The 27,541-nt window shown below is 45.4% G+C and overlaps 1 protein-coding gene across 1 annotated transcript in view; it reads left to right on the top strand.

The window, feature by feature from the left end:
- The first annotated feature begins 413 nt into the window (after positions 1-413).
- The window catches only part of Dct (dopachrome tautomerase), a 41,817-nt gene continuing 14,689 nt past the window's right edge, over positions 414-27,541 (top strand). The window contains exons 1-6 of the mRNA XM_041673643.1: positions 414-1,195; positions 8,461-8,760; positions 10,939-11,039; positions 11,693-11,859; positions 15,063-15,242; positions 16,467-16,602. Coding sequence (XP_041529577.1) covers positions 901-1,195; positions 8,461-8,760; positions 10,939-11,039; positions 11,693-11,859; positions 15,063-15,242; positions 16,467-16,602 — 1,179 coding nt within the window. The 5' untranslated portion in view covers positions 414-900. The remainder of the gene's footprint in view (positions 1,196-8,460; positions 8,761-10,938; positions 11,040-11,692; positions 11,860-15,062; positions 15,243-16,466; positions 16,603-27,541) is intronic.

Genomic DNA, 27,541 nt, shown 5'->3' with positions numbered 1-27,541 from the left:
TTATCTGGAGGCAAGAGGATTCCTAATTGCACAACAAAGCAGTTCCTTGTACACTGCCTTAGATAAACGTTTCTTTATTCCAGGGGCTGCATGATCTCTTGTGGGCCTCTCTCCCACGTCAGTAGGCAGTCATGAGGGGAGCTGCACTCAGCCGTTGTGCAGGTCCGTAAGGGGCCTTTGACGGAATGCTCACTGCGTCTATTGACACACTGGCATTCTGAGGTCACAAGCTTGGCTGGGGCACATGAGCCCAATAAAGAGGCTGGCTTTGCCCTCCTGACACAAAGCCAGACACTTTATCAGCTTCATTGTGTACCTAGGGTCATGTGCTAACAAAGAGGATTTCTCTAGTTATAATCCCTCTAATGATGGCTTCTCCCAGCCTCTCCCCCAACCCCACCGAGCCCCGTGGTTTGGCGAGGCAGAGAGAATAAAGGCAGCACGGTGCTTGGCTTTTGAACTGAGTTCAAGGCAATTAAAGTCAAGGGCTGAGGGGAGAAGAAGGGGGCTTAGGAACAGGAGCATAATAAGCAGTATGGCTGGAGCGCTCTGTAAATTAACTCAATTAGACGGGGCCTGATTTAACGGGGAGGGCTGGCGAGAAGCGTTTCCCTCATTAAATCTGATGGTGGAGGAGCTTCTGCCGAAATTAAATTTGCGTTAGCTGTCTGAGTCACACAAATGTGCACGGGCGTGTACCCATGTGCACACGTGCAGGTTCTGCGATTTAGGTGGGAATTTTGAGAGGGAGAGGAAAGGGCTGGAACTGAAAAACAAACAAGAAAAAAGAAAAGAAAAGGGAAGGGAAGGGAAGGGAAGGATTTGAGTGAGCGAAGGCAAGAGGCAAAGCCAGGCAGAACAGAGGCGGGACGCCTGCTCAGGTCTCCCAATTACGAAGGCATGGGCCTTGTGCAATGGGGGCTTCTGCTGGCTTGCCTGGGGTGCGGAATTCTGCTGCGAGTTCGGGCTCAGTTTCCCCGGGTCTGCATGACCTTGGAAGGGGTGCTGAACAAAGAGTGTTGCCCACCCCTGGGCCCCGAGCTGTCCAACATCTGTGGATTTCTGGAAGGCCGTGGGCAGTGCACAGAGGTGCAGACAGACACCAGGCCCTGGAGTGGCCCTTACATCTTCCGGAACCAGGATGACCGTGAACAATGGCCAAGAAAATTCTTCAACCGGACATGCAAGTGTGCAGGTGAGGCCCTTGGGTAGATGCTGCTTCCCTCGGAATCTGACCTCGGTGGAGAATCCTCACAGGGAAAGTGAGCCCTCCAGAGGCAGAGATGAGACTGGTGTCTAGTCAGTAAGGCTGATTGATGGACTGGGTGCATCTTCCACTTCGTGTACATGTACTTAGGAAAACTAAATCAACACTCTGTGGGCCAAACCTGGATTTCTGAACATGTGCCAACATAGCTTTGGCTTGTCTGTTGGGAGGGGAGGCTGTAGAGATGGGGAGCCTACTTTTGAAACAAGAACAAGTCCTTTCAAGATGGTTTGGGGCCTCTCCTGCAATGGGTTCACACTTGCTGGGGCGTTGGGTGCGGCTTGGCAGCCAGCGGTAGGAGGAGGCAGGTGCTGCCTAGTCCTGGCCTCAGCGTTTCTCATGATTTGAAGAGACCACTAACTGTCCTGCTGCCCTGTTCAAGCCAGGACTGGACTGTAACTTGGCCAAAGTTGGGGAGATGGAGCAAAGCAGTTTCCTCAGTGAAGTGCTGTGTGGGTTCAGCAGCTTCCGTCCGTTGTCTGAGCTCCACCCTGGCCGCTACCAGACCTGCTCACTGTCCTTCCCGTGCAATCCTGTATCCCCCAATACCTGTTTGTTTGAAATCTACATTTTCTCTGCCTTTCTGGGCTTCTTCACTCTTCCTCTATCCCACTCCTTCTGGTTTCCAGAAACCATTGTGATGAGCATTCAGTGTCTGGGAGGACGAGCAGCCCCTCCACCACAGCCCCCGGATATTGTCCCTCAGTGGCCAGCTGCATGCCGCCCTCCCTTCCGGTGTGTTTCTGCCTTCCCATGTGCTGCTGAAACACAGGGTCCAGCTGTGTCAGGGTCTGAAATGCTATCAGAAAGGGAAGGTGCAAGACCTTAGAAAGTTCTGCCCTGATAATTTCGTTGTGATGCATTTGCCATCATGTCAGAAGCCCCAAAAGACTGGACCTAGGACCATGCTTATGCCAGGCAAGGGCTCTAACAGTAACTGTGTCCCCAGTCCTTGTAATAGAGTCAAAGGATTTTCCAGGTCCTGGTTTTGCTCTGCATATCAATGGTGACTAAAGTTGTGATTGCATATTGAATATGTGTTATCCGTTTTTGAGCCAGTAAAGCATTTGTTTTCATAGACATTGCTTCGTAGGTTTTCAGTCCTGTGGGGGGGGGGGGACCCTGGATTCCACGCTGGTGGTATTTGAAACCACACTAACACGGGTAACCTTGGCTCCAACCCTTCAGAGCCTTTTATGGCAATGATTTCCATGTCAATAGATGGCAAACTCCTGTCTTCCAAAAGCTGAGGATCTCTTTGGTAGAGGAGCAGAATGCTCTAGTGGGTCAGATAAAGCAGTTAGCTCATCTTACCCCACCTGCGTAGTTTCCACTCAGCACAAGCACACTCGCTTTTAGGAAGCGGAAGTGAAAATGGCCGGGCATAGCAGAATAGAAGGCAGGCTTGTTGCGTCTCTTTGTTGAGGAAGTGTTTGATTATTGATCAGAAGAGTCAGAGGGACACCCTTTCACATGGAAAGACAACCCATTTCCAGAGGCCAACTCCAGGAAGCAGGGCTTCCTCACGGCGCTGAGTCTCCAAGTCCCCGCACTGATCACCCATAACCACCCTCGAGGGCCCTTCCTCTGCCTGTGTTCGCCTCTTTCCCATGGCTCTTTTGCCCGCAGCTCACTCAAGACCACTGTTCCTTCTCTGCTGCATGCACACATCTGTTAAGACAGCTTAAGAGCTGCTGCTCGTAATGTTTAGTTTGCTAAATTATTCCCTTTATCCAGCTTTAGGAAGTGTAGTTGCTGGGGGCAGAAGAGATGGCCCAGTGGTTAAGAGCACGGGATGCTCTACCAGAGGCCCTGAGTTCAAGTCTCACACCCACATGGCTCACAGCCATCTATAACTCTTTCCATGGGATCTGATGCCCTCTTCTGGTGTGCAGATGTACAACCAGACAAACACCCAGATGCATACATAAATAAAGACTGAAAAAGCACAATTGTTACAGAATGTTCTGCACACAATCTATATGCGCAATTTAATAAGTATAGCCTCACTTTTCTGTTTCTCTTACATTAAGGTAATGAACACGTCCGCCACCACCAAGAAGTTTCCTTGCCTTTCTTGACTTTGTGGCTTTGCAGGAAGACTTAACATGCGTTTTAGCCTGGCAGCGCATTCTTACACGTACAGTATCTCATATTGAACCATGCTGAACATAGAGTGGATATCCAAAGCTTAGTCACCGTGTGCTACTCTGCCTCTGTGCTCCTTACCAGGAGCTGCTGTGTTTCCTCCTCCGCCCTGGTCCCTGCTAACCGTCCCTTCTGTTTGCTGCCCACTTCAGATGCCTCTGTTAGGAGGGGCCAGGCATTATTGGACAGTGGGGGATTTGTTTCACTGAACACAGTGTCTTTCAGGTCGGTCCACAGGTTATAAGAGGAAGATGATGGACCCACCGCCTCTTCCTTCTCCTTTTCTCAACTTAACAAAAGCTTTCCTTTTGAAATTCTGGAACCTGAACCCAGCGGGGGCTTACCCACGCTAAGCAGACATTCTCCCACTGAGCTCCATGCTCTACATGCTCAGTCCCCCTCGGCTCCACTTTTCTTGGCTGGATGGTCTGTTTCCCGGAGTCTTGAGATACAGGACCAAGTCGTAGAGACTTGCAACGGAAACCCGCTTGTGTCGTAGTTTTCACCATTCTGTGACACGTCAAAGTTTCAAAGACAAACACGTGACCTTTTTCTTCCTCCTTAAAGAGTGAGCGATTTACCTTCATTAAGTAGTGTTTTCATAGTTTTCAGGTACTCTGTGGAATTTGTGTCTGACTTTTAGCCTCCCAAAGGCCCCTGGCTCTGGGAGCCCTCAAAATATCTTGCAAACAGAGCACCTGGGACTCTCCTGGTCACCCCGAAGTTTCTAAGGCAGAGATGGAAATTAGCATCTGGCCACCAGAGTGCTGGTGACCTTTGCACTTGCTGATTTGTTGAGAAAATAATGATTCCTAGCTTTCTACTATAGGCCCCATAAAGGAAAACTTAAAAAAAAAACTAAACTAGAATAAGCAAATTCTGTGCCCCAATTTTCTATAGAGCATTTCTTTATTCTACATTGTGATAAATCATTTTTCTCTTCTCTATTGGGATAAACTGGGGAAAAAGTACTGAATGCAATTGTCAGGAATTAGTTGTAAAGTCGGGAGGCTCGGGTGTTGGCCACCACATTCGGGGGCTCACCTGACAGTTAGCATTTATGAGCAGACGCCAGTTGCAGCTGTACCTTTGGGCTTTTGAAATCCTTGGGCACCACATAGTTTGTGCACAGTTGGCTGAGAACGTCTTGTTTGTACAAGTGACTAAGTGCCTCATTTTCCAATCTCTGAAATGGGGATAATGATGAAACCACACTTGTAAAGCCTTTTTGAGTTCTGCAGATGAAAGAAACTCTGTGAGTATAAAGTATTGTTATTAAAATAATAGAATCTCTAATTAAAAGGAGTAGGCTATTTAGACTTCCTTGTAAACTCGCTAATCGGTGGTCGTTAAGCTTAGTTAGTCTAATAGCGTTTTGAGTTTGGGCCGCGCAGTGCATGTAGGGACATGTGGTGTGGAGCTGTTTTCTCTCTCTTCATCCTAGTTTTAAGTTAGGGGAGAATTTTAACTCTTGAAATTGATTTTTTGCTCAAGAACACACTCAGTGTGAGATAGAGTCTTCCTCTCTCCTTCCCTGTTTCCCAACAACAGCAGCAACAACAAAATGTAAGGTTTTTTTTAAAAATATGTTTGTCTTGCACTTCTTACCACTGACCCATGAAGGAGAGGAGTAACTCGTATTAGCCTGGTGCAAGATACAACCAGAAAATAAAAAGAAAAAACAATACGCAGCATGCGTGCCAAGCTGACACATTACATTTTCTAGTTGTTTCTAGTCTTTTGACAAATTCTACAGACCAGGTAGGTCTGTAAGCTAAAAGTAGAAGGGACCCAGGGACCCAATGTACATGTAGAAAAGGAATTTTCTAACTGAGTAAGCTTCTGGATTATACACAAGTAGCAAGTACATTCTGGTGAGTGGTTAACTCCGTGTGTGTGTGTGTGTGTGTGTGTGTGTGTGTGTGTGTGACTCGCTTCCATTACAATTTTGTGTTCCTCTCAGCTGTGAAGCAGTGCTGTCTTCTAAGCCAGGAATGCTGGTCTTGTCTTTTGTCAGATCCCAAACCTCGGGTTCTTCCCATTTTTACCTCTCCTACAGTTACAGTGGTGTTGGTGCCTGCGTCCCCCATTTCCTCTACAACGGTGCCTTGCTTATGTTTGTATTCCCCAATGCTTAAAAAATGCCCCTTCCCCAATTTCCAGTGTTCCTCTCATCGCTCACTAAATGACATTTATTTAGAGCTGTGTTAATCCCGTTTTGTGCAGAAAGGGAGAAATGATGTAATGTTCAAGGGCGCACGAGAGGGATAAGTGAAGTAGCCATCGCGCTGCCATTGGAAGACTGAACAGTAGCGTGGAGCTTGTTGTGCCCCGGACACTGTTCCCTGTGCCCTATACCAACACACTTATTTTCACAAGAACTCTGTGGAGCAGAACCCTTATTTTGATATGGCAAGCTCAGAGAGGTTCAGAACTTTGTTGACCTTCTGTTATGACTTTATTGACTTATTTTTATGAAAGAGAGTGTTTGATTTCAGATAACACAATGCCGACTATCAGCCTTTCAGATTTTGTTCCTAGTGCCTACCACTTGGGTTTCTGGGACTATAGGTCTATCATTAAGGTCCAGTAAGCATGACGGGCGAGACAGTGCCTTCAGACAATCCAACTTACTGCCTTCCATTTCCCTCCGGTCTCCTCCTTAAAAGACTTCATTATTTTTACAAGTATTTATTTATTTTTATTTAGTGTCTACAAGCATTTGCTTGCACGTATATCTATGTACCAGGTGTGTGCATGCCTGGTGCCCGGAAGATGGCAGAAGCCAGAAGAGGGCATCAGATCCCTTGGAACAGGAGTTGCTGACAGCTGTGAACCACCATGTGCAGGCTTGGAATTCACCCTGGGTCCTCTGAACCAGCTCTCCTGCTCTCCATGTGTGCTTGTAACTCCAGCGCTGGAGGTAGAGACAGATGACTTCCTGGAGCCTGTTGGCCAGACAGACAGCCTAGCTGAATTGGTGAGCCCCAGGATTAGTGAGAGAGTGTTTCACAGAAACAGTGAGAGATATAGAAGACAGTTGATGATGACCTATGGCATGCACACATACACACATGTACACAGACTCACATAGACATGGGACACAACAACAACACACACACATCAAGAGCAAAAGGCACATATATCCTTTGCCTTTGTACATCCCCCTGTCCACCGCTGTTGGCCTCCTGCTCCACACTGGTCTTGTTTCTCTCCCATTGAAGCCATCCCATAGATGACTTTGTACTTTTGGAGTAGACTTTTAAAACCAGCTGCAAGTTTGACGGAGTACTCAATTGAATAGTAAGTGTTCGTCAGAGATAAAATTTGTTCAATCACTTATAAAAAAAAAAAGCTGTCCCTGTAAAAGTTACCCCAGTGGGTGGCATGTCTTTTCTTCCTCTCCCTTTTTGTCCTAAAGATGCTGGGGTAGAAATCAAGAGTCCCACCACTGAGCCAGGTCTCCTTGATGATTAAAAATAAATACTTGAATAAAGGGGAGTGGAAGTGGCTGAATTCAACTCGGGTCCTTCCGTCTGCTGGGACCCAGGCTGAGGGGGGTGCAGGTCAATGTCTTGCATGTATGAAGCTCTGGGTTCCGCACCTCCTCAGCCAGTTCTGGCAGAACATGGTATAGAGAGGATCTATCACGACAGTAAACGGTGGGTGAGTAGCTCATGCAGGGAGGGATTTAGGAAGAAGGTAAGAGAAAGTGTTCCAGGCATGAGAAGGAACAGGTAATAATCGCGGGGGCGTGAGGTAGAGACTGTGGCTGAGCAGGGGCCTGGTCGTTGGCATTATAGCTCGGAATCATTTTAATGTTCTGGAGATAAGCGCCTTTATCTTCTTGTGGGAATAATAGCTGAACTTTCCCTCCCTAAGGAATGAGGCACTGATTACGCCCAAAGGAAACCAACAGGTATAAGAGGCAAAGGCAGGCATAGAATTTGGGCTTGGCCACCAGTCCTCAGAGACGCCGTAGAACTTGCTCACTAGTTCTTGCTCCCTGAGCATGGCAAAGCACAGGTGTTTGGTGGCAGACAGCAAATTCTAAACGATTTGCACTTCTTGACTTCATGGTCTGTAATTCACTTTTATGATCTGCCAGGCACCATTGATTTTTGCCTTAACACAGTCTCCTTGGTGAAATAAACCAGGATTTTTAGAGTTAGATACCACCCAAATGCTGAAGTCAGCTTCTTTGCTATTATAATTATTTAGAGATAGGATTTCTCAGTGCAAACCTGGCTGTCTTGTCCTAGAACTCACTAGTAGACCAGGCTGGCCTTGGACTCACAGAGATCAACCTGCCTCTGTCTCCTGTGTGTGGAACTGTCAAGCCAATGGATCAGTCTGTGCTGGTCCAGTGGTGTGGGCTGTTGGACAGCAAAGCTTAGCGAGGTCATGCTAGGTTGGAGTGTAGAGAGGACGTCAGAAGAGAGAGCTCTGGGACACAAGGGGCAGGAGAGTCCCTTTGCTATGGTTGCTACAACAAGCCTTTGCAAACCGTGTGGCAGAAGGAGCAGAATTCATTTCTATTTCTTCTGGAGGTGGAGGCCCGAGAACAAGGTGTGAGCAGGGCTGGTGTCTGATTCTCAGATCCCTAGGTCCAGATGAGCTCCCTGTGTTCTCACGGGGTCCTCCCTCTGTGTGTACAGAGATAGCATTCATACTGGGTGAGGGGATGATGTTCCAGGGTCCTCATTTGGCTTAAGTGCCATCTTGAAAACCTGATTTCCAAAACTAGACACATGCTAAGGTCCTGGGAATGAGATCTTCCTCCTGTTTCGCTTTAACAATGAAAAATGATTGTCGTACAGTAATATAGTCATAGAGGCTGTAAACCCAAGATCAAGGCAGCAGCATCGGGCCTGGGTTCTCAGGGGCCCCTGTCCTGTGCTTTCTCTTCTTTCACGTGTCAGGGCCCTTCTTGGCTCCTCCTAACATCTCGTCTCTTCCGTTCTTCCCGGAATTCCAACTGAGAACTTTCTTCCAAAGTGGATAACCTCTCCTTCACTCCCTATTGTTCCCTTCTTACCAACCAGGAAACTTCGCTGGTTATAACTGTGGAGACTGCAAGTTTGGCTGGACCGGACCCAACTGTGAGGAGAGGAAGCCACGAGCCCTCCGGCAGAATATCCATTCCCTGACTCCCCAGGAGAGGGAGCAGTTCCTGACCGCCTTAGACCTGGCGAAGAAAACTGTCCATCCAGACTACGTGATCACTACGCAGCACTGGCTGGGACTGCTGGGACCCAACGGAACCCAGCCACAGGTCGCCAACTGCAGCGTGTATGACTTTTTTGTCTGGCTCCATTACTATTCTGTTCGAGACACGTTATTAGGTGGGTTTTCCCCATAGGTTTAACCTCCGTTATTAGAGGCTTGTGTCTGGGTTGGGCACGGGGTGGAAGTCATTCGATACAAGTTAATTAACAGGAAGCAACCTCAAGCGAGGTTACTCCCTGGACTGGCAGAATCACCAAACACCGCCCGTAGTTCAAATGGGGCCGTTTCTTCCCGTTCCGCAGACACCGCAAGCCCCTCCTCGCTTATATTCCTGGTTCAAAGCCTAATACTTGCTCTCTGTGAAACTTAATCCTCAAAGGCGCGAGCTGGTAAAGTGGAGGCAAATTCCTTTTGATTCCAGAAAAGAAAAAAGAAATCAACTTTGACTTAAAAGCCAGTCTTGGCCTTTTCTTCAAATGAGAGAATTAACTGAACGCATGCCAAGAGTGCAGCGTTTCCCTGTTCAGAACTGCGGTCTCTGGGCTACAAGCGTGGGGCTCCTGAAACCCACACGTCTTTCGACTTTCCGTTGGAAGTTACTCGAGGTTGCTTCCTAGTAGGGACAGGTGGCTTCTGCCTAGCTCAGCTCTCTCCTTCTACCTTGATGTGGGTTGCATGGGTCAGGCTCAGGTTCACTCGGCAAGTGTCTTTACTTTCTCACTGGCCATCAGCATGGTTTTCACCTCACCGCTTTCTGAAGCATCCAACAGAGGCATACTCATCCACAAGGCTAAGCATTGCTATTCCAAAATGCTCGGAGGCTCCTCGGAGTCCACAGAGTTGTCCTTGGACACCCACACAAGCGTGCACTATCTACTGTACACGTGTTCCTCCGCCTCCACAACAGTAACGCTTATGAAATATTGATGACTCCCCTGCCCCGGAACCTAAACCTTGGGGGTCCCGTGGGGCACAGGAGGTTGACGGTTACGCAATGTCACTAATCAAACAGCCGCAGCTTCATCCCCTGTGACAGACTGACTCGGGAGAAGCCATTGGTTTGTTTCTGGAGAGTTCAAATCCGTTCTAGATTCTTCTCACAACTTCGCAGAGTAGCCTGTACACTTGGTATCTCTGCTGCTGTCCCTCCTTCTTGGTCCCCCGCTCCCCTGGGGAGAGGGTCGACGCAGTCCCCGAGCGCACTTGGGCTGGTGCAGTTCTCCCTTGGCGTCTCTTTCTTGCTCGTTACTGGTCCCCATCCTTTGCTGTCCCTCTCATAATTCTGTGTAGAAAACTTGAAACTTTTCTTTAGTCCAAAAACCCATTTATTAAGAAGGCTCCGTGGCCAACAGCAGCAGCAGGAGCCTGTTTTTAGTGAGAGCGTTGTTAAAGCCTGCCTCGCAGCTGAGCATCCATCTTCCTTCGTCGACAGATGACGGGGCTCCTCTGGCTATGAGCCTTTATCGCTTTCCCATCATTACTCTGAGGAATTTTTGCTTTATGAGAGGGTAGCCTCTCAGGAGGAAAGGAAAACTGTGGCTTCTGGTCCTGTCTAGGGACTCAGTTTATATTCATGTCCGCTCAGCTCTCTGAAGTTATTACAGGTGCTTTGAAAGAACTAAAGAGAGCTGAGGCTTCTGCGTGTCATCAGAAGCTGCTGTGGAAGGCAGAAGAAGGATGGAGCAGGCACCAAGAAGGGCGTTAAATTGCCCACAGTGCCTCACTAAAATTGGCAGTTCCAGTAGCCAGCTAAATTGGTTCCAGCATAGTCTTCTGGTCTCAGTGACCACGCTTGTCAGCTGCTGGTTCTCACTGATTGATGGGTGAGGCAGAATTCCTGAAGGTTTCTTTTGGTTGTACAAATGCTGCATTAACATGGTCGCCGTTGCTTCATTACTAAGTAATATCTCTGTTATAAATTTAAGCAAATCAGAAAATATCTTTAAAATATATTTCATTTAGGTCTTAATGATCCACACATTTAGACAGCATTTTATGTTCATGCATTACTGTGGAAAAATTGAACTATGTAACAGGACACTGACTACTGAAAATGACTTGAGTTTCTGGGTTCTCTGCTAAAAAATTAAACCTTGGAGAAATGGAAGAGACTCCTTTGTGCAATGCAGATTGCCTTTGGAACTCTTTTTATCATTCTTCTTACTGCTGCCTTTTTAATAGACAAATAGTTTTTAAATTAAGGCACTGTGGACTTCTTGGACACAGGCACACTCCTGATAAGGTTAAAATCTCATATATTCTGTTCTCTGATATCTGTTTCCCAACTGTGTTAGGACCAGGACGCCCCTATAAGGCCATAGATTTCTCACACCAAGGACCTGCGTTTGTAACCTGGCACAGATACCATTTGTTGTGGCTGGAAAGAGATCTCCAGGTTGGTGAAAACCCTGCATGCATCATCTAAACAGTGTTTGCCTTTGAGGAATACGCGATGTTTGATACACTTATTTCGGTGGTAACTAGTCGAGGAAAGTAATATGCTCAGCATTTCAGATGGCTTTCCTTTCTGTGTGTTGAGTATCTAAGTGTTTTCTCTTGACAAATTAGCTATGTGTGAAGATGTTGTGAATTTTCCCTCCTGTTGAAATTACAGTTCTGGACTGTTTCATCTTCCCAGTTCTCCCTACTTATACGCATTTGATATTCTTTCTCTTTCAGATGTTACATTTCAAATGTTACAGCATTTTCCTTTTTTTCTTTTTAAAATCTGGTTTGTTTCGCTTAGCGCTTAGCGTAATGTCCTCAAGGTTTGTCTACTTTGTTGCAAATGGTGGGATCTTCTGCACTGAATCAGAACAGTTGCCTTGTGCTTATCTACGCATATGCACAAATGCATATGAGACATTTATGCATTCATGTGGACATATACGAACATGTTTTTGTATACTGACTTTTAAAAGACCCATTTGATTGGTATTTCTGGTTTTGCTATACAATTGGCCAAGAAACATGCCAGCCATTGCCTTATGCACCTCTGCGTCGTATGTGGCATATACACAGAGTGACGGGACCTACCTCCACTTTCAGAGACTCATCGGCAATGAGTCCTTCGCTTTGCCCTACTGGAACTTTGCAACCGGAAAGACGGAGTGTGACGTTTGCACAGACGAGCTGTTCGGAGCAGCAAGACAAGATGATCCAACGCTGATCAGTCAGAACTCAAGATTCTCCACCTGGGAGATTGTGTGTGACAGGTAACACGACGGAGCTCTGGAGACTGCTTTCCCTCAGTTCTGGGTGACAGGACTGTGCTTCTCTGTCTTTTTCTCTATCTGGTATGTGGAGCTTTGCTTACATGGTCCTTAAAGCAGCCCCCCCCCCCCCCCCCCCCCAGGGGAGGTAGGAGCTTAAACATTCAAACTTCTCAAATTAAAAAGTAAATGTGCGGAAATCATACAAACGGGTTGAATGTTCTTGGGCATCGTTTGGACACCAGGGACGTGGGTTTACCCTCAGGAGCAGTTCTGGCCTTCAGCCAGCAATTGCCGAGCATCAAGCACACCGCTGGGAACAGAAGGATGAATAAGATCCAGGCCTTCTGCATTTACAGAGATCAGTTTGTGGCAAATGAATTTCCAAGCAGTTTGAGAAGTTTTATAATAGGTGTGTGTGTGTGTGTGTGTGTGTGTGTGTGTGTGTGTGTGTGTGTAAAGTCAAGAAGAGAGTCAGGACAAGTCCACAGGTGTGTGGAGCTGATGGTTCTGAGACAGAAGGAGGACCATCTAGACCCTGGATACACATGGGGGAGGTGAGGAGGGTGCTGCTGGACGGTAGGCTCCAGGTGAGGGGGCACCATGTGCGACTCTGTAGAAGCCTCTGGAAAAGCTAGCTCACAGGTTCCCAAGGAGTTGTGCGGCACAGAAGCACAGACCTTGGGATGTGGGAGACTCAAAAACATCTCTTAATCCTTCAAAGCTACATGAGCCCAGAGTCCTGGAAGAATTCTTTCTTCAACACGTCCTTTCCAGGTGCAGCTCAGTATCCTGCCTGTCCTTTGGGGATCTGTTCCAAGATTCCCAGGGACCCCTGACCCTGCAGGTAGTACCAAACCCTATGCACTCTGATTTTTCCTACTTATGATCAGATTTAATTTATGAATTGGTACAGTGAGAGAGCAACAAAAAAAGCTAATCATAAAGCAACACAGTCACAAAGTGTTGTGAACACAGTCTCTTTTTCTTTCCAATTAGTTTCTCAGCTCACTGTAGAATATTTTACACCAGCATTGGCTGCAGGTAACTACCCATGAAAAATAAAATTGTGGATAAGGGATAACAACTGTGCATCAGAAAAAGATTCCCCAGCAGGCTCCTCTGCCTTCCTTCATTTATTTCTTCTCTCCCACATGCCCATGTTTTGACTTGCACTGCTCTGCCTCCCTACCCCCCATGATTCAGTTACTTTAGGACTACCTCCCTGGCCAGTTAGGGTTCCTGGGCACGTATCTCTTCTGAGGGGCCCAGCCCTGCCGCAGGAGTCTGTCTGCTGTATTCTTCACATCCTGAAACTCTCAGGCCAGACCTCAGCTGGCAGGATGTTCCAGATACCTTTGCACAGCTTCAGTCAGTCCCATAGACCTATGTTCCCACCACACCTATGTCTATTCCTAACTGATGTGGTAAGAAGTTTCTGTGATCATATGAGATTAGAGAATACTCACCTCAAAATGTGCGTGTTTTTAAAGGCTACTTGGACCATCTTCCAGCCTCCGCAAGTGAACATAGTATTCCTCGTTGAGGGGAGCCTAAGCATGCCTGGATCTGGAGCTCATTTCAGAGACCATCTCCCTGGAACACACCTTGGAAGTGATGCCTTGGGGCCTTTTGTGAGCTGGTGTTAGGGTCCTGGCGTCCTCCATCTCTGCCCATGTCTTTATTCCAATCTCACTTGCAAACTTTTTCCTCCTCACTCTTTGAAACCCATGCAGTAATGTCATTAAAATCTCTCTCTACCCGTGAACTAGTACTCTGAGACTCCGGGCTGCCCACAGCAGGCCTTGCGAACCCCCTCTCACCCTCACATCTACTGCCTAACTACTGAGATCCAACTGTGTTCACTTGGTTCCCTATGTGGCTTTTAGTTTTTACCTTAAAAGACGTTTGTTTCATGGCCTGCAGAGGTGACATCATGGTAAAGGGACTTGACGAAGAGTCATGAAAACTGGAGTTCCGATTCCAACACCCACATAACAAGCCAGGCATCCCAGGCAGGTCTGTCACCCCAGATTCATGGAGGTCAGACTTAAGAGACCAGGTGGTATTTGCTGGCTTCTTGCCAAGGAAATATAACCCCCAGGTTTGTGTACCCCTACACACATATGTGCACAGACTCACATAAATAAGTATATGAACTAAAAACTATTATTTACACATTATGATTTATTTATAAACATATGCACCTATTATTTTAAAGTTATAATTATTTAATAATTGTTACAACTATTTTAATTATATAAATTATGGGGTATAATATTGATAACTTTGTATGTGTGGGTGTGTGTATGTGTATGCATGTATGTATTTAATGTAGGACAATCAAATCAAGGTTCTTGGGACCTTTATCACTTTAAATATTAAAAAATGTTTTAGTACTTTGTAGTAAGAGACTGGTAGATCGTTCCTAGCTGCCCAGACCCAAAAATAATCACACAGGAACTGTATTAATCACCTTTTGGCCTATTAGTTCTAGCTTCTTATTGACTAACTCTTACATCTTAAGTAAACACATTTTTATTATTTTATATTTTACCATGAGGCTCGTGGTTTATTGGCAAGGTTCCAGTGCGTCTGTCTCCTATGGCAGCTACGTGGCATCTCACTGACTCAACCTTCTTTCTCCCATTATTAGGTTTATTTTTCCCGCCTAGCTGTATTCTGTCCTATCACAGGCCAAAGCAGCTTCTTTATTCATTAACCAATAAAAGCAGCACATATACAGAAGGACCTCCTACATCAGTACTGCATTTTATCTGTATAGTTTTATCTGTTTTTCTGGCTTCCTGTTTGTCTCCAGTTGGCCTAAATGCTTCCCCCAGCTCTACACATATATCCCTCCCAAACTGGCTTGGTTCAGTGTAATAGAGGCTGCTATATTACCCCTTTAACTCTTTCAAACTCAGTTACAATCACAGCTGCCACCATCTGGCTTGTAAACACTGTCACATTATCTTGGACGGAATGGAAATTATTATCACATTGACTCCTGTATTCATGTTTTGGGCAACTGTATTTTTGAAGTGTTTCTGTCCATGATGACTTCTGAATGGTCATAGTTTCGTGCCTGTTTCTGACTGTGTAAAGTAACTAATGACTGTGCCCCTTCCTGAGTTGCTTGGAAAAAAATTCATGATGTCACTCACAAAGTTAAGCTATATTGTTTTCAATTCTGTACATCTTAGCTTGGATGACTACAACCGCCGGGTCACACTGTGTAATGGAACCTATGAAGGTTTGTTAAGAAGAAACCAAGTAGGAAGAAATAGCGAGAAACTGCCAACCTTAAAGAATGTGCAAGATTGCTTGTCTCTCCAGACGTTCGACAATCCACCTTTCTTCCAGAACTCTACCTTCAGCTTCAGGTGGGCACTTACCTCTTCTACAATACCTGAGAGCAGTGGTTCTCACCCCAAAAAGTGAGAGTTAAGAGTGTGTATGCACATAAGGTTCTAACAAAGCGAGCAGCCTCCGCCCCCCCCCCCCCCCAGGAAGGGAGCGTGACCTTCTCCAAGCCGGATTTGTTCTTGTTCTCTAGAACTCACCACATCCCATATAAATCACATAACTTACACAGGGCTAGCCGCAGGGCAGACCAAACACAATTGCAGGGCTCTGGAGCTGGTACTAGAAGTGGACGTGGCCCTGAGATTTATTTCAAAAGTAGGCAAAGAACTGGCCATGGTGGAGCATGCCTTTAATCCCAGTATGCGGGGGAGGCAGAGCCAGATGGATCTCTCTGAGTCTGAGGCCAGTTTGGTCTACATAGTGACTTGTAGGCCAGCCAAAGACACATAATGAGACCCTGTCTGAAATAAACTAAGAAAAAAGTAGGTCAAGGGTAATGTTTAAGCGTGTGTTCATCTTTCCTTATGACAAAAAATGCTCTTAAGCCAGGCTGCAGTCTCCCTAGACTTGAGCTGAGAGTGGCCCCTAAAATGGGGTTCTTGGGTCACAATCAAGGCTTCTTTAGAAGTTGATAAGTAACAAACGTTGTTAGGACCCCACCTATCCTTACTGGGTGGGAAACTCTAAGAAAAGGTCATGAACATTTTCTTCAGTGATTCCAAGGTCATCTTACTTTTGAATACCACCGTGTCAGTGTGCAGATGTTTAGATTTCCTGAAGATATAGATGGAAAAGAGAGAAGAAGAAGGGAAATGCTGGGGTGTGTTTAGAAGCATAAGTGTCTTCCAGCTAAGCCAAAAGTCTCCTTCACCAAGAATTATGAATACAAGATCCTATCTATGTTGATTCAATTTATTCATTTATTGAACACAGCTCATGTGTTGAACAGGATAAGAAGCCCTGGCAATAAAAATCTGAAGGAAACATAGTCGCTGTCTTTCAAGGCTTAAAAAACAAGAATAAAGATAAATAGCTATACTGCGCACAAAAGAAAGCAATGTAACCAAGCAGGGGCAGGGCAGCATTGACTGAGTTCCTTCCCCTTCCGGGAGATCCTTACAAAAGGGTAAAGGAAAGAACCCTCAGCCAGGCAGCTGCAGAGTCAGACTAGAAGATGGCGAGATAGCACAGAGTCCTGTGCCAGTCCTTACTGAAGTCACTGACGCTTTGGTTTCTCTCAGGAATGCTCTGGAAGGTTTTGATAAAGCAGACGGCACTCTGGACTCTCAAGTCATGAGCCTTCATAATCTGGTCCACTCCTTCCTGAATGGAACGAATGCTTCGCCACACTCCGCCGCCAATGACCCTGTGTTTGTGGTACGTTCAGAGACTCAGACCAGATGGAACTCCTCCGTAATCTGTTGGCCTCATTGGGTTCCCAGTGCAGTGAAGGTTTGGTGTACATAACCACTGATTTTAGTCCGCAGGGGAAGCGTGGCTGGAAGGCACGTGAAGCCCCTCCTCAGAAGCCCATCCTGTAGGGATGGTTGGGTTTAGATGAGCTTAACTAGGAGTTTACGGTCTAGAAGGTAGTGTACAATTAGCAGAGTTCTGTCAATCATAGAACAAAAATGCGTACCATAAATTAGCACAATTGTAAATCACGTTTTACCGGCAAATGAGTGGTATTGAAAATGTTAACTGCCCACAAATGGCTGTTAGCTTGTTGCCTATAGACAACAAAGGCATGGCTAGACAAAAGAAGGGGGACAAGGAATGCTGGCTTGATGAGAACCAAAATGCTTCAATCATGGTGGTGATATGAAACCTAGATTTCGAATCACGTACTGTTTGACTTCATCCTTCTATGGGAAGAGAAGACAGCCATTAGAAAGAGCTGGCATTGGCTACTCGGGGTCCTTAGGGCTCTTTAACATCCCACGCGCAATGATTCACTTTGAGAAATCTGATTTCAGTCTCACTTTCAAACAGGGATTTTGGCAATGTTTGGCAATGGGTTATTATCTTCAAAACCCCAAGCTACATGGGTTCTTAAAGAGAAGTTTCTCCAGGAGTTCTCTGGAGACAGCTCCAATGGGGACGGGGTCAGACAGGGCCACGGTATGCAGCTGCACATCACAATGTGTTTCCCCAAGAGGTGGTCCTCTGTGAACACAGCTACAATGCAGGCCTACCATGGTCTGGAGGAGAGAAAAGATGAATATGGTCATATCAATTTTATTATAGTATGCAATTGTTTTATATCATCCTATTAGTTTGTTAATCTCTTACTATTCCCGGGTGATATTCATCATAGGTATGCATGTAGAGGAAATACATGCTACATATGAGGTTGTTATTACCTAACAAATACCTCAGTTCAGGCATCCACTGAGGGCTTGGAACATACAGCAGCTGTTTACTTCTGCCCCAGACGAACACATTGGGTTATCACATCTTACAGGGAAAGAGTGCAGAGAGGTGGGAGACTCTTGGCCAGGAAACATTAGAGAAGACTGCTCAGCTTTGGGTCTGTTCCAGATGGTTTGAAGAAACAAGCATGGGATTTTCACTCTGGGTCGATCCTGTCAGGAAGAAAGGGTGATTCTATCTTTGGGGACTCAAAGCACTTAACCGTAGGGAAGGCAGACTAGACACTGTTTATTGGTCAATCAGCTGCAGTCATTTGTGGCAGACAGCAAAGAGGACCCTGGGTATTCTGTCTGTGCTCAGACATGCCTATAGGTTATATTGGCTTGGTCCGGATCCATTACAGTCGCAGGGGACCCTGTCTGATGCTGGTGTTCCATGGAACAGCTCTGTCTGACAGCGCACAGCCAGGCCTAGCTGACACTACCAGGCTAGTTCCTCTGTTAAGGTTGCTTTTTCTTCCTCAAGCGCCGTTCATTAAAGTCAGCTGGGAAGGTTTACAGAGCAGCAACACTGGTTTCCTAGTGCTGACCTCCAACAAGGCATCTACTTTGGAGGCCCTCAACTCACACGACAAGCTCGCCGTCTCTCCTCAGAGCCGTGTGTCTTAGGTAGATGATTTAGGATCCTTCATAAAAGGAAATGTGCTTTCACTTTTGGGTAGTTTTTTTGGATTTAGATTCTTCCAGAATTTTTTCATTCATCTGTTGGATTTTATTAATGTATCTTAGCTTGCTCAGATTTTTACAGAAACACCCGACTGACTTGTTAGCTTAAAATAGCGCCCCTGTTCTGGGCAGGGGGTCTGTCAGCTTAAGGTCCAAATGCTGGTACAGTTAGCATCAGATGAGGCTTTTGTGTTAGTTTTTCTCGTCTGTGTGACCAGTACACCTGAGGAGAAGCAGCAGGAAGGGAGAAAGTGGCTTAGAACGCAAGGCTATCAAGGTGGGAAAGCAAGGCAGGAAGGATGAGAAGCCGCCAATCACCCTGCATCAACACAGGGAGCAGAGTGAGCAGGAAGTGGGGCCAGCTTATAAAACCTCAAAGTCCTCCCCCGGCGAGCCGCTTCCTGTAGCCAGCTTCCACCCTCTAAATGTCCATCGTATCTTCCTGAACAGTGCCACTATGTGTAAATGAGGCGTCCCAACACAAGAATCTATATGGGATATTTCACATTCAAGTGGCAACAGCTCTCCTCCTGGGCCTGCTGGCTGTAACCTTGATGGTGGAAAGAGAGGGGTCTCATGTGCTATTTCTTAGCAGGACACGAATTCTGTCACATCAGGGCCTCACCCTGAAGACCTCAACAAACCCTAGTTACCTCCTACATCTCTAAATGCAGGCTGGTCAATGAGAGTGATCGTCAATACGTGAACTTGAGTGAACTTGTCAGTTCACAGCTTCAGCAGTTTAGAGAAGTTTGTCTTCACAGACTGCTGGGAGGTCACATGACACCAGGAAGAAGGACACTGGATTCTAAGTCAGCTTGACTTCATTTAGCCCCAACTTGTTCAATCAGGAGAGTATCACTGAACAACACGGGCCTCTGTTTCCCGTCTGCAGGTCACATGTCTTATTCTCTGAGTGGGATAAACACTGTGCTTATTAATTATTAAGGTAACTCTACCTCGGGATAACGTGATGATGCTCTACACACTCCAGAGAGAATCTGAATGTTATCATTAAAAATAGCACTGGTTTTCGTGGTAGTCTGTGGGCGAGGATCAGAGAACTACACCTAGGGTTTGAATTCCCAAACCTTAATTGACATTCCTTATCTTCTCATCTAGTGCAGACAGTCCTGCCCTGAGGCAGCTGCTACAGAGTCCCTGGGATTTCAAAGGTGACTCACTGTCCTTTACTGGACCTGCGGTGTAAAGAAGAGGGTGTCAGTGAAAGCATAGTTTCCAATGACATCAGCTTGCCCAGGAGTGTGAAGGGTGCAGTCCCCGGGAATCTATATATTACTGGGGATCCTGGGTGGATTCTACGGTGGCCAAAATGAGTTTTAGTAAATACTGACATCTAAGGTGATGGGTTAATTATTCCTGCTAGAAATTGTTTCTCCTGTCAAGTGTGTATAGTAATAATGCGTGATGGGGTTCTCAGGAGTGTGGCCTGTTGGCCTCTGCCTCTGACCAGGTGGGGACTAATCTGTGACATATTTATGCCATTTCCATCATGCTGGCTGTGGTGGATTGAAAGAAAATGGCCCCCAAAGAGAGTGGCACTATTAGGAGGTGTGGCCTTGTCGGAGTGGATATGGTGTTGTTGGAGGAAGTGTGTCACTGAGGGAGCAGGCTTTTAGGTCTCCTATATGCTCAAGGTGCCACCTAGTGTCTCAGTTCACTTCCTGTTGTCTGCAAATGCAGAACTCTCAGCCACCTCTCCAGCATCATGCCTGCCTGCATGAAGCCATGTCCCACCAGGATGATAATGGACTGAAGCTCTGTAACTGTGAGCCACCTCCTCAGTTAAATGTTCTTCTTTATAGGAGTTGCTGTGGTCATGGTGTCTCTTCATGGCTGTAGAAATCCTAGCTAAGACATTGCTTGCTGTCTCTTGCTCCATGTTTCAGATCATGGCCTTGGCTACCCCACTTCAGCCATAAGCTCATGCCCAGGTTTCCAGAATCTATCTGTCATCTCTTTTCTTAGGTCTCTAGCAAAGGTTTTATTAAAGTGTGCACCTTCAACCATAAACTTGAGCACACAAGCCCTGTTGGTTAGGAAAATGTCATAACTTCTTTTGTCAGTATTTCAAATGATTTTCAGGAGAATTGTGCAGTTCTTTAACACATTGAGGGTGAGATTACAAACCTCCCCCTGCTCCTAAAGGAAATAATAGCAAGATGCTAGTAAATCAGTTTTCTCTAGGACTCCTGTCTCCGTGAGGAAACCCATGAACCTCATTAAAGCCTACAGGCACAGGGCAGATTTTTCTGTAAATGGCCAGATAGCAAAACTCTGGGGTTTCTGTGCCCGAGAGACGCTCTTTATTATTTATTTGTACTTGGTCCTGGGAACTGAACCTGGGTTCTAGGGTGTGCTCAGCAGATGTGGAGCTATATCCCCAGCACTTCCACTGAAGCCTGAAAGCAGCCATAGATACTGTGTAAACTACCAAGTGCAGTGTCCCAGTAGAAGGCGACGTGGAGAAATAGGCAGGAGGACCACGCTTGTCTTATTCACTCAACGCTATGAGCTCATAGTTTTTTCATGTTGCTGGCAAGGGAATTACATTCTTTGTTTGAAGTCAGGTTATAGGGCATTCTTCCCGTCCCCAATCTTTCTCTATACCTTTCATGTTTTCTGTGTGGCAATGGAGTCTCACCATGTCACCCATGCTGGCCTCGAACCCATAATCCTCTGTCCTAGCTCATGGAGTGTTTCCTTTAGTCATATTCTTCTCCTGTCCTGGCTGAGAGCCCACGTTAGCTCTATTAATGAAACACACCACAGCTCAGATGCAGCTCAAGGGGACTAGACAGCAGGTTGCCTTGCTCTTTATTACTTTTGATGCCTTTCATATTGAAAATTTAGGGGAGGAGTAATAATATATTATTGTATACATATGAAAAATAAAATGAAACAGAAAGCCGGAGCCTTCGTTAGGTGGAGGGAATAACATTTTGGCACTGGTATCAGAACCCATGCGTACTTAAGGCTGTTTACAAAGAGGTTCTGCTGAAGTCAATTTGGCTTTAAATGATTTTTCATATTGAGATTTAGGTTTAAACTATTTTAGTTGACAGAGTTATAGCTTCAGGAATTTCAGATTCGTGAGGCAATTTATGGAACTATGCTGCATACTGTTTTTTATTAAGATTATTCTCATGAAGTCTCTACAAGCAAGAAAACTGCGCAGTTGTGTAGGGTCACAATAAGAAGGAAGAGAAGGCAGAGCATTTAGATGGAGGGAAAAACTCTGAAGCAATGTCTGAAATTCTAATCATTCTTATGAGTTACAGCAAATCCATGCATTCATCATGGAAGATGAGGTTAGGCCACCGGAAAGCTAATCACTGCTCTCTTCTGTATCAGATTCTGATATAGTTCAGAAAATATGAAAAACCCAGTACACTGTAACGTTAAATAGTTACCTGTTGAGAAGGAAGCTGTGCTAGACCCTCAGGATGCTCTTTTGGGAACTCTCTTTAAATAGGGCATGCAGCTGGTCTCTGTGCCTAGCTTATTCTACCTCACACCAGTGTGGCAGATCACCTGTGTTTTCACTGAAGGCCACACCACAAACCACCCGTAAGAACTGAGCAGAAGCTAGGCATGGTACTACATGCCTATAATCTCAACACTCAGGAGGTAGAGGCAGGAGGATTGGCAATTCTAGGCTATCATTGGCTGCATAGTAATTTTAGAGCTAACCCGGCCTACATGAGACCCTAAGTTAAATAAAAAAGGCAACTGAACAGTCTTTCATTGTATATACACGCTACTTTTCCATGTAATTTAAAGTTATATTTCAAGACACAGTTTATGTGGTCTGGGGGATGGGGTATCCCATGTAGGCATGAACCCTACCAACTGTGCTGTGTTCCTGGCCCTTGTACCACCTTTTCAAGGTCAAGTCCTCTGTGGTGCATGGAGATTGACTCCCCATCTTGGCTACTGTGACTAGTACCATGAGAAATAGAAGGCATCCTTTGGCATACTATGTCCTTTAGATGTAAACCCTGGGGTGGAGTTTGGGAGCATGGAGTAGCTCTCATTTTCATTTTCAAGGCCCTTCTCTGTTGTTTTCCATCATGGCCTTACTAAGTCCATATCAACAGTGTAGAAGTGTTCACCTTTCTCCACAGCCTCATCAGGACTCTTACCTTCATCTTCTTGGTAGAAGTCCTCTAGCTGGAAAGAGGTGACTTCTCTTTGTGGCTTCAGCATTATCTTTTTACAAGCTACATGTGATGAGTTCTTCAAGTTGGTTGGGAAGTCCGTGAGTTGGCTAGGTGGTAATAGCTAACTCATGTGTTTGTTTTCCACCACATCTACTGTAATTCTAAATGCACCGAGACTCCAAAGACCTCTTATTACCGCCCATCCCCATCTAGTTTTTGTCATTTGATGTAAGGTACCATCATCTGAGAGGAAGGAATCTCAACGGGAAGAAACTGCCTCGATCAGATAGAGCCATGGGCATTTTCTTGATTGGTGATTGATGTAGGCTGGTCCAGCTCATTATAGGCGGTGCTACCCTCAGGCAGGGAGTCCTGGGTGTATAGGAAAACAAACTGAGAAGTCACGAGAAGCAAGCCAGTGAGCAGCACTTCTCCGTGTCTCTGTTTTAGTTCTTTCCCTGAGTTCCTGTCTTCGTTCCTGATGGGCTGCAACTGTAAACTGAAACAGACCACTTCTCCTCAGGTTGCTTTGAGTCATAGTCTGTATTGCAGTGATAGAAACCTGAGTTGTGGGGCTGGAGAGATGGCTCAGTGGTTAAGAGCATTGCCTGCTCTTCCAAAGGTCCTGAGTTCAATTCCCAGCAACCACATGGTGGCTCACAACCATCTGGAATGAGGTCTGGTGCCCTCTTCTGGCCTGTAGACATACACACAGACAGAATATTGTATACATAATAAATAAATAAATATTTAAAAAAAAAGAAACCTGAGTTGTGAGGATAGTGTGTCTGTGTGTGCATGTGCAGACCACAGATTACTATAAAGTGTCTCAATTAGTCTCCGCTTATTTTTTGAGACATTGTCTCACTAAATCTGGAACTCAGTGGCTTAGCTAAACAGACTGGCTAGGGGACCCTGCAATACATCTCTTTCCAAATTCCCACTATAGGTGTATACACAATAGCTCCTGCCTTTTCATGTGGGTTCTGAGGATCTGAACTCAGGACCTCATGCTTGTGTGGCAACTCCTTTATCCACTGAGACATCTCCCCAGCCTGAAAAAAGGCTTTCAAATTCTCGTAATTCCATTTTCAGTTTTTACATTTAGATGTTTTAAATTCACGTCTATGTGTGTGTGTGTGTTTGTGTGTGTGTGTGTGTGTGTGTGTGTGCTTATTCCCCTTTGCACCATGTGCATGCAGTACCCATGGAGACCAGAAGAGGGCGTTGAAAACCTGGAGTAGTTACAGCCTGTGAACATTATGTGGGAGCTGGGAACTGAACTCAGGTCTTCTGCAAGAGTAGCCAGCACTCTTAACCCTGAACTGTCTCTCTGATGATGGAAGTTACAAAAGAATCCCACACTAGTTCACAATTACGTATAATAAAGGGCTATTTATTTAGGGGTAGACTCACACACAGATCACAGTCCTAGATCAAATCCTCTGCATAAATGAAGAACAGGAACCAAATCTAGCAGCCAGAAGTGAGAGCTGGAACAAGAGAGTGAGTGCATGCTTTACAGTTGCATTTATAGTATAAGAGACCACGCCTAAGTGGGCTAGTATCTTAAAGGCTATTGGCTGAAGGAGTTTTCAAAGCATCTCTCTAGCCTCCATTTCAATTTTTATACTTACTTTCTTTCGTGTTTCAAGTTGTATAGTAATATTATACTTTATAAATTATATGCAATATATTTCTACTTAGCTATTTTAATTATAAAGCTGTTCCATAGTTTCTTTTTTTTTTAATTTTATTTTTTTTCTCTTAAACAAGTTTCCACCTCCTCCCAGCCTCCCATTTCCCTTCCCCTCCTCCCACAATTCTCCCCCTCCTCCCACCCTTCTCCCCCTCCTCCCACCCTTCTCCCCCTCCCCCCACTCCTCTCCCCCTCCCTCTCCAGTCCACAGAGCAGTCCTGGTTCCCTGCCCTGTGTTAAGTCCTAGGCCCGCCCCCCTCCGTCCATATCTAGGAAGGTGAACATCCAAACTGGCTAGGCTCCCACAAAGCCAGCACATTAAGTAGGATCAAAACCCCCTGCCATTGTCCTTGGTGTCTCATCAGCCCTCATTGTTCGCCATGTTCAGAGAGTCCGGTTTTATCCCAGGCTTTTTCAGTCACAGTCCAGCTGGCCTTGGTGAGCTCCCCGTAGATCAGCTCCACTGTCTCAGGGGGTGGATGCACGCCTCGTGGTCCCGAATTCTTTGCTCATGTTCTCCCTCCTTCTGCTCCTCCTTGGGACCTTGGGAGCTCAGTCCAGTGCTCCTTTGTGGGTCTCTGTCTCTATCTCTATCCATCACCAGATGAAGATTCTATGATGATATGCAAGATATTCGTCAGTATTGCTCTAGGATAGGGTCATTTCAGGTTCCCAATCCTCAGCTGCCCAAGGAACTAACTGGGAACCTCATCTTGGGCACTAGGGAGCCCCTCTAGGGTCAAGTCTCTTGCCCACCCTAAAGTGGCTCCCTTAACTAAGAATTGTGGTTCCGTGCTCCCCTATCCACCTTTCCTTTATCCCAATTCTCATGTTTCCCAGGTCCCCCCTCCTTCCCTTCTACCTTTTCTCTCCCCATCTCCCCTTACCCCCCATCCCACCCCCCCACCCCCAAGATCCCATTTTCTCCCCAGAAATTTGGTCTATTTCCCTTAGCCAAGAGGACAACTATATGTTTTTCCTTGGGTTCACCTTCTCCCTTAGCTTCTTTAGGTTCACCTATTGTAGACTCCGTGGTCCTTATTTATGGCTAGAAACCAATTATGAGTGAGTACATCCCATATTCATCTTTTTGGGTCTGGGACACCTCACTAAGGATAGTGTTTTCTATTTCCATCCATTTGCACGCAAAATTCGAGAAGTCATTGTTTTTTACCGCAGCGTAGTACTCTAGCGTGTATATATTCCATACTTTCTTCATCCATTCTTCCATTGAAGGGCATCTAGGTTGTTTCCAGGTTCTGGCTATTACAAATAATACTGCTATGAACATAGTTGAACAAATGCTTTTGTCATTTGATAGAGCATCTCTTGGGTATATTCCCAAGAGTGGTATTGCTGGGTCCAGGGGTAAGTTGATCCCGAATTTCCTGAGAAAACGAAACACTGACTTCCACAGTGGTTGCACAAGATTGCATTCCCACCAGCAATGGATGAGGGTACCCGTTCTTCCACAGCCTCTCCAGCAAAGGTTATCCTTGGTGTTTTTGACTTTAGCCATTCTGACAGGTGTAAGATGATATCTCAAAGTTGTTTTGATTTGCATTTCCCTGATTGCTAAGGAAGTTGAGCACGACCTTAAGTGTCTTTTGGCCATTTGAACTTCTTCTGTTGAGAATTCTCTGTTCAGTTCAGTGCCCCATTTTTTAATTGGGTTAATTAGCATTTTAAAGTCTAGTTTCTTGAGTTCTCTATATATTTTGGAGATCAGACCTTTGTCTGTTGCGGGGTTGGTGAAGATCTTCTCCCAGTCAGTAGGTTGCCTTTGTGTCTTAGTGACCATGTCCTTTGCTTTACAGAAGCTTCTCAGTTTAAGTAGGTCCCATTTATTCAATGTTGCCCTTAATGTCTGTGCTTCTGGGGTTATACATAGGAAGCGATCTCCTGTGCCCATCTGTTGTAGGGTATTTCCCACTTTCTCTTCTATCAGGTTCAGTGTGTTCGGACTGATATTGAGGTCTTTAATCCATTTGGACTTGAGTTTTGTGCACGGTGAGAGATATGGGTCTATTTTCATTCTTCTACAGGTTGACATCCAGTTGTGCCAGCACCATTTGTTGAAGATGCTTTCTTTCTTCCATTGTATACTTTTAGCTCCTTTATCGAAAATGAGGTGTTCATAGGTTTGTGGGATAAAATCCGGGTCTTCTATACGATTCCATTGGTCGACTTCTCTGTTTTTATGCCAGTACCACACTGTTTTCATTACTGTAGCTCTGTAATAGAGTTTGAAGTCAGGGATGGTAATGCCTCCAGAAGATCCTTTATTGTATAGGATTGTTTTGGCTATCCTGGGTTTTTTGTTTTTCCATATAAAGTTGATTATTGTCTTCTCCAGATCTGTGAAGAATTTTGATGGGATCTTGATGGGGATTGCATTGAATCTATAAATTGCCTTTGGTAGAATTGCCATTTTTACTATGTTGATCCTCCCAATCCAAGAGCAAGGGAGGTCCATCCATTTTTTGGTATCCTCTTCAGTTTCTTTCTTCAATGCCTTAAAGTTCTTGTCAAATAGATCTTTCACTTCCTTGGTTAGATTTACCCCAAGATATTTTATGCTGTTTGTGGCTATCGTGAATGGTGAAGCTTCTCTGATTTCCCTCTCTGCTTCCATATCCTTTGTGTATAAGAGGGCGACTGATTTTTTGGAGTTGATCTTGTATCCTGCCACATTACTAAAGCTGTTTATCAGCTGTATAAGTTCTTTGGTGGAGTTTTGGGGGTCGCTTATGTACACTATCATATCATCTGCAAATAACGAAAGTTTCACTTCTTCCTTTCCCATTCGAATCCCCTTGATCCCATTATGTTGTCTTATTGCTATTGCTAGAACTTCAAACACTATATTGAAGAGGTATGGCGAGAGTGGACAGCCTTGCCGTGTTCCTGAGTTAAGTGGGATGGCTTTGAGTTTCTCTCCGTTTAATTTGATGTTAGCTGTCGGCTTGCTGTATATAGCTTTTATTATATTTAGGTATGACCCTTGTATCCCTAATCTCTCCAAGACTTTTAACATAAATGGATGTTGAATTTTGTCAAATGCTTTTTCAGCATCTAATGAAATGATCATATGGTTTTTTTCTTTCAGTTTATTTATATGCTGGATTACATTGATAGATTTTCGTATGTTGAACCAGCCCTGCATCTGAGGAATGAAGCCTACTTGATCATAATGGAAAATTTTTCGGATGTGTTCTTGGATTCGATTTGCCAGTATTTTGTTGAGGATTTTTGCGTCGATATTCATGAGTGAGATTGGCCTGTAGTTCTCTTTCCTGGTTGAGTCTTTGAGTGGTTTTGGTATCAGAGTAATT

The sequence above is a fragment of the Microtus oregoni genome, unplaced genomic scaffold (assembly GCF_018167655.1).
Source record: "Microtus oregoni isolate MIOR12 unplaced genomic scaffold, Mior012 000001F_ref0000356, whole genome shotgun sequence".
NCBI lineage: Eukaryota > Metazoa > Chordata > Mammalia > Rodentia > Cricetidae > Microtus > Microtus oregoni.
This window is presented reverse-complemented; position numbering and strand designations above follow the sequence as displayed.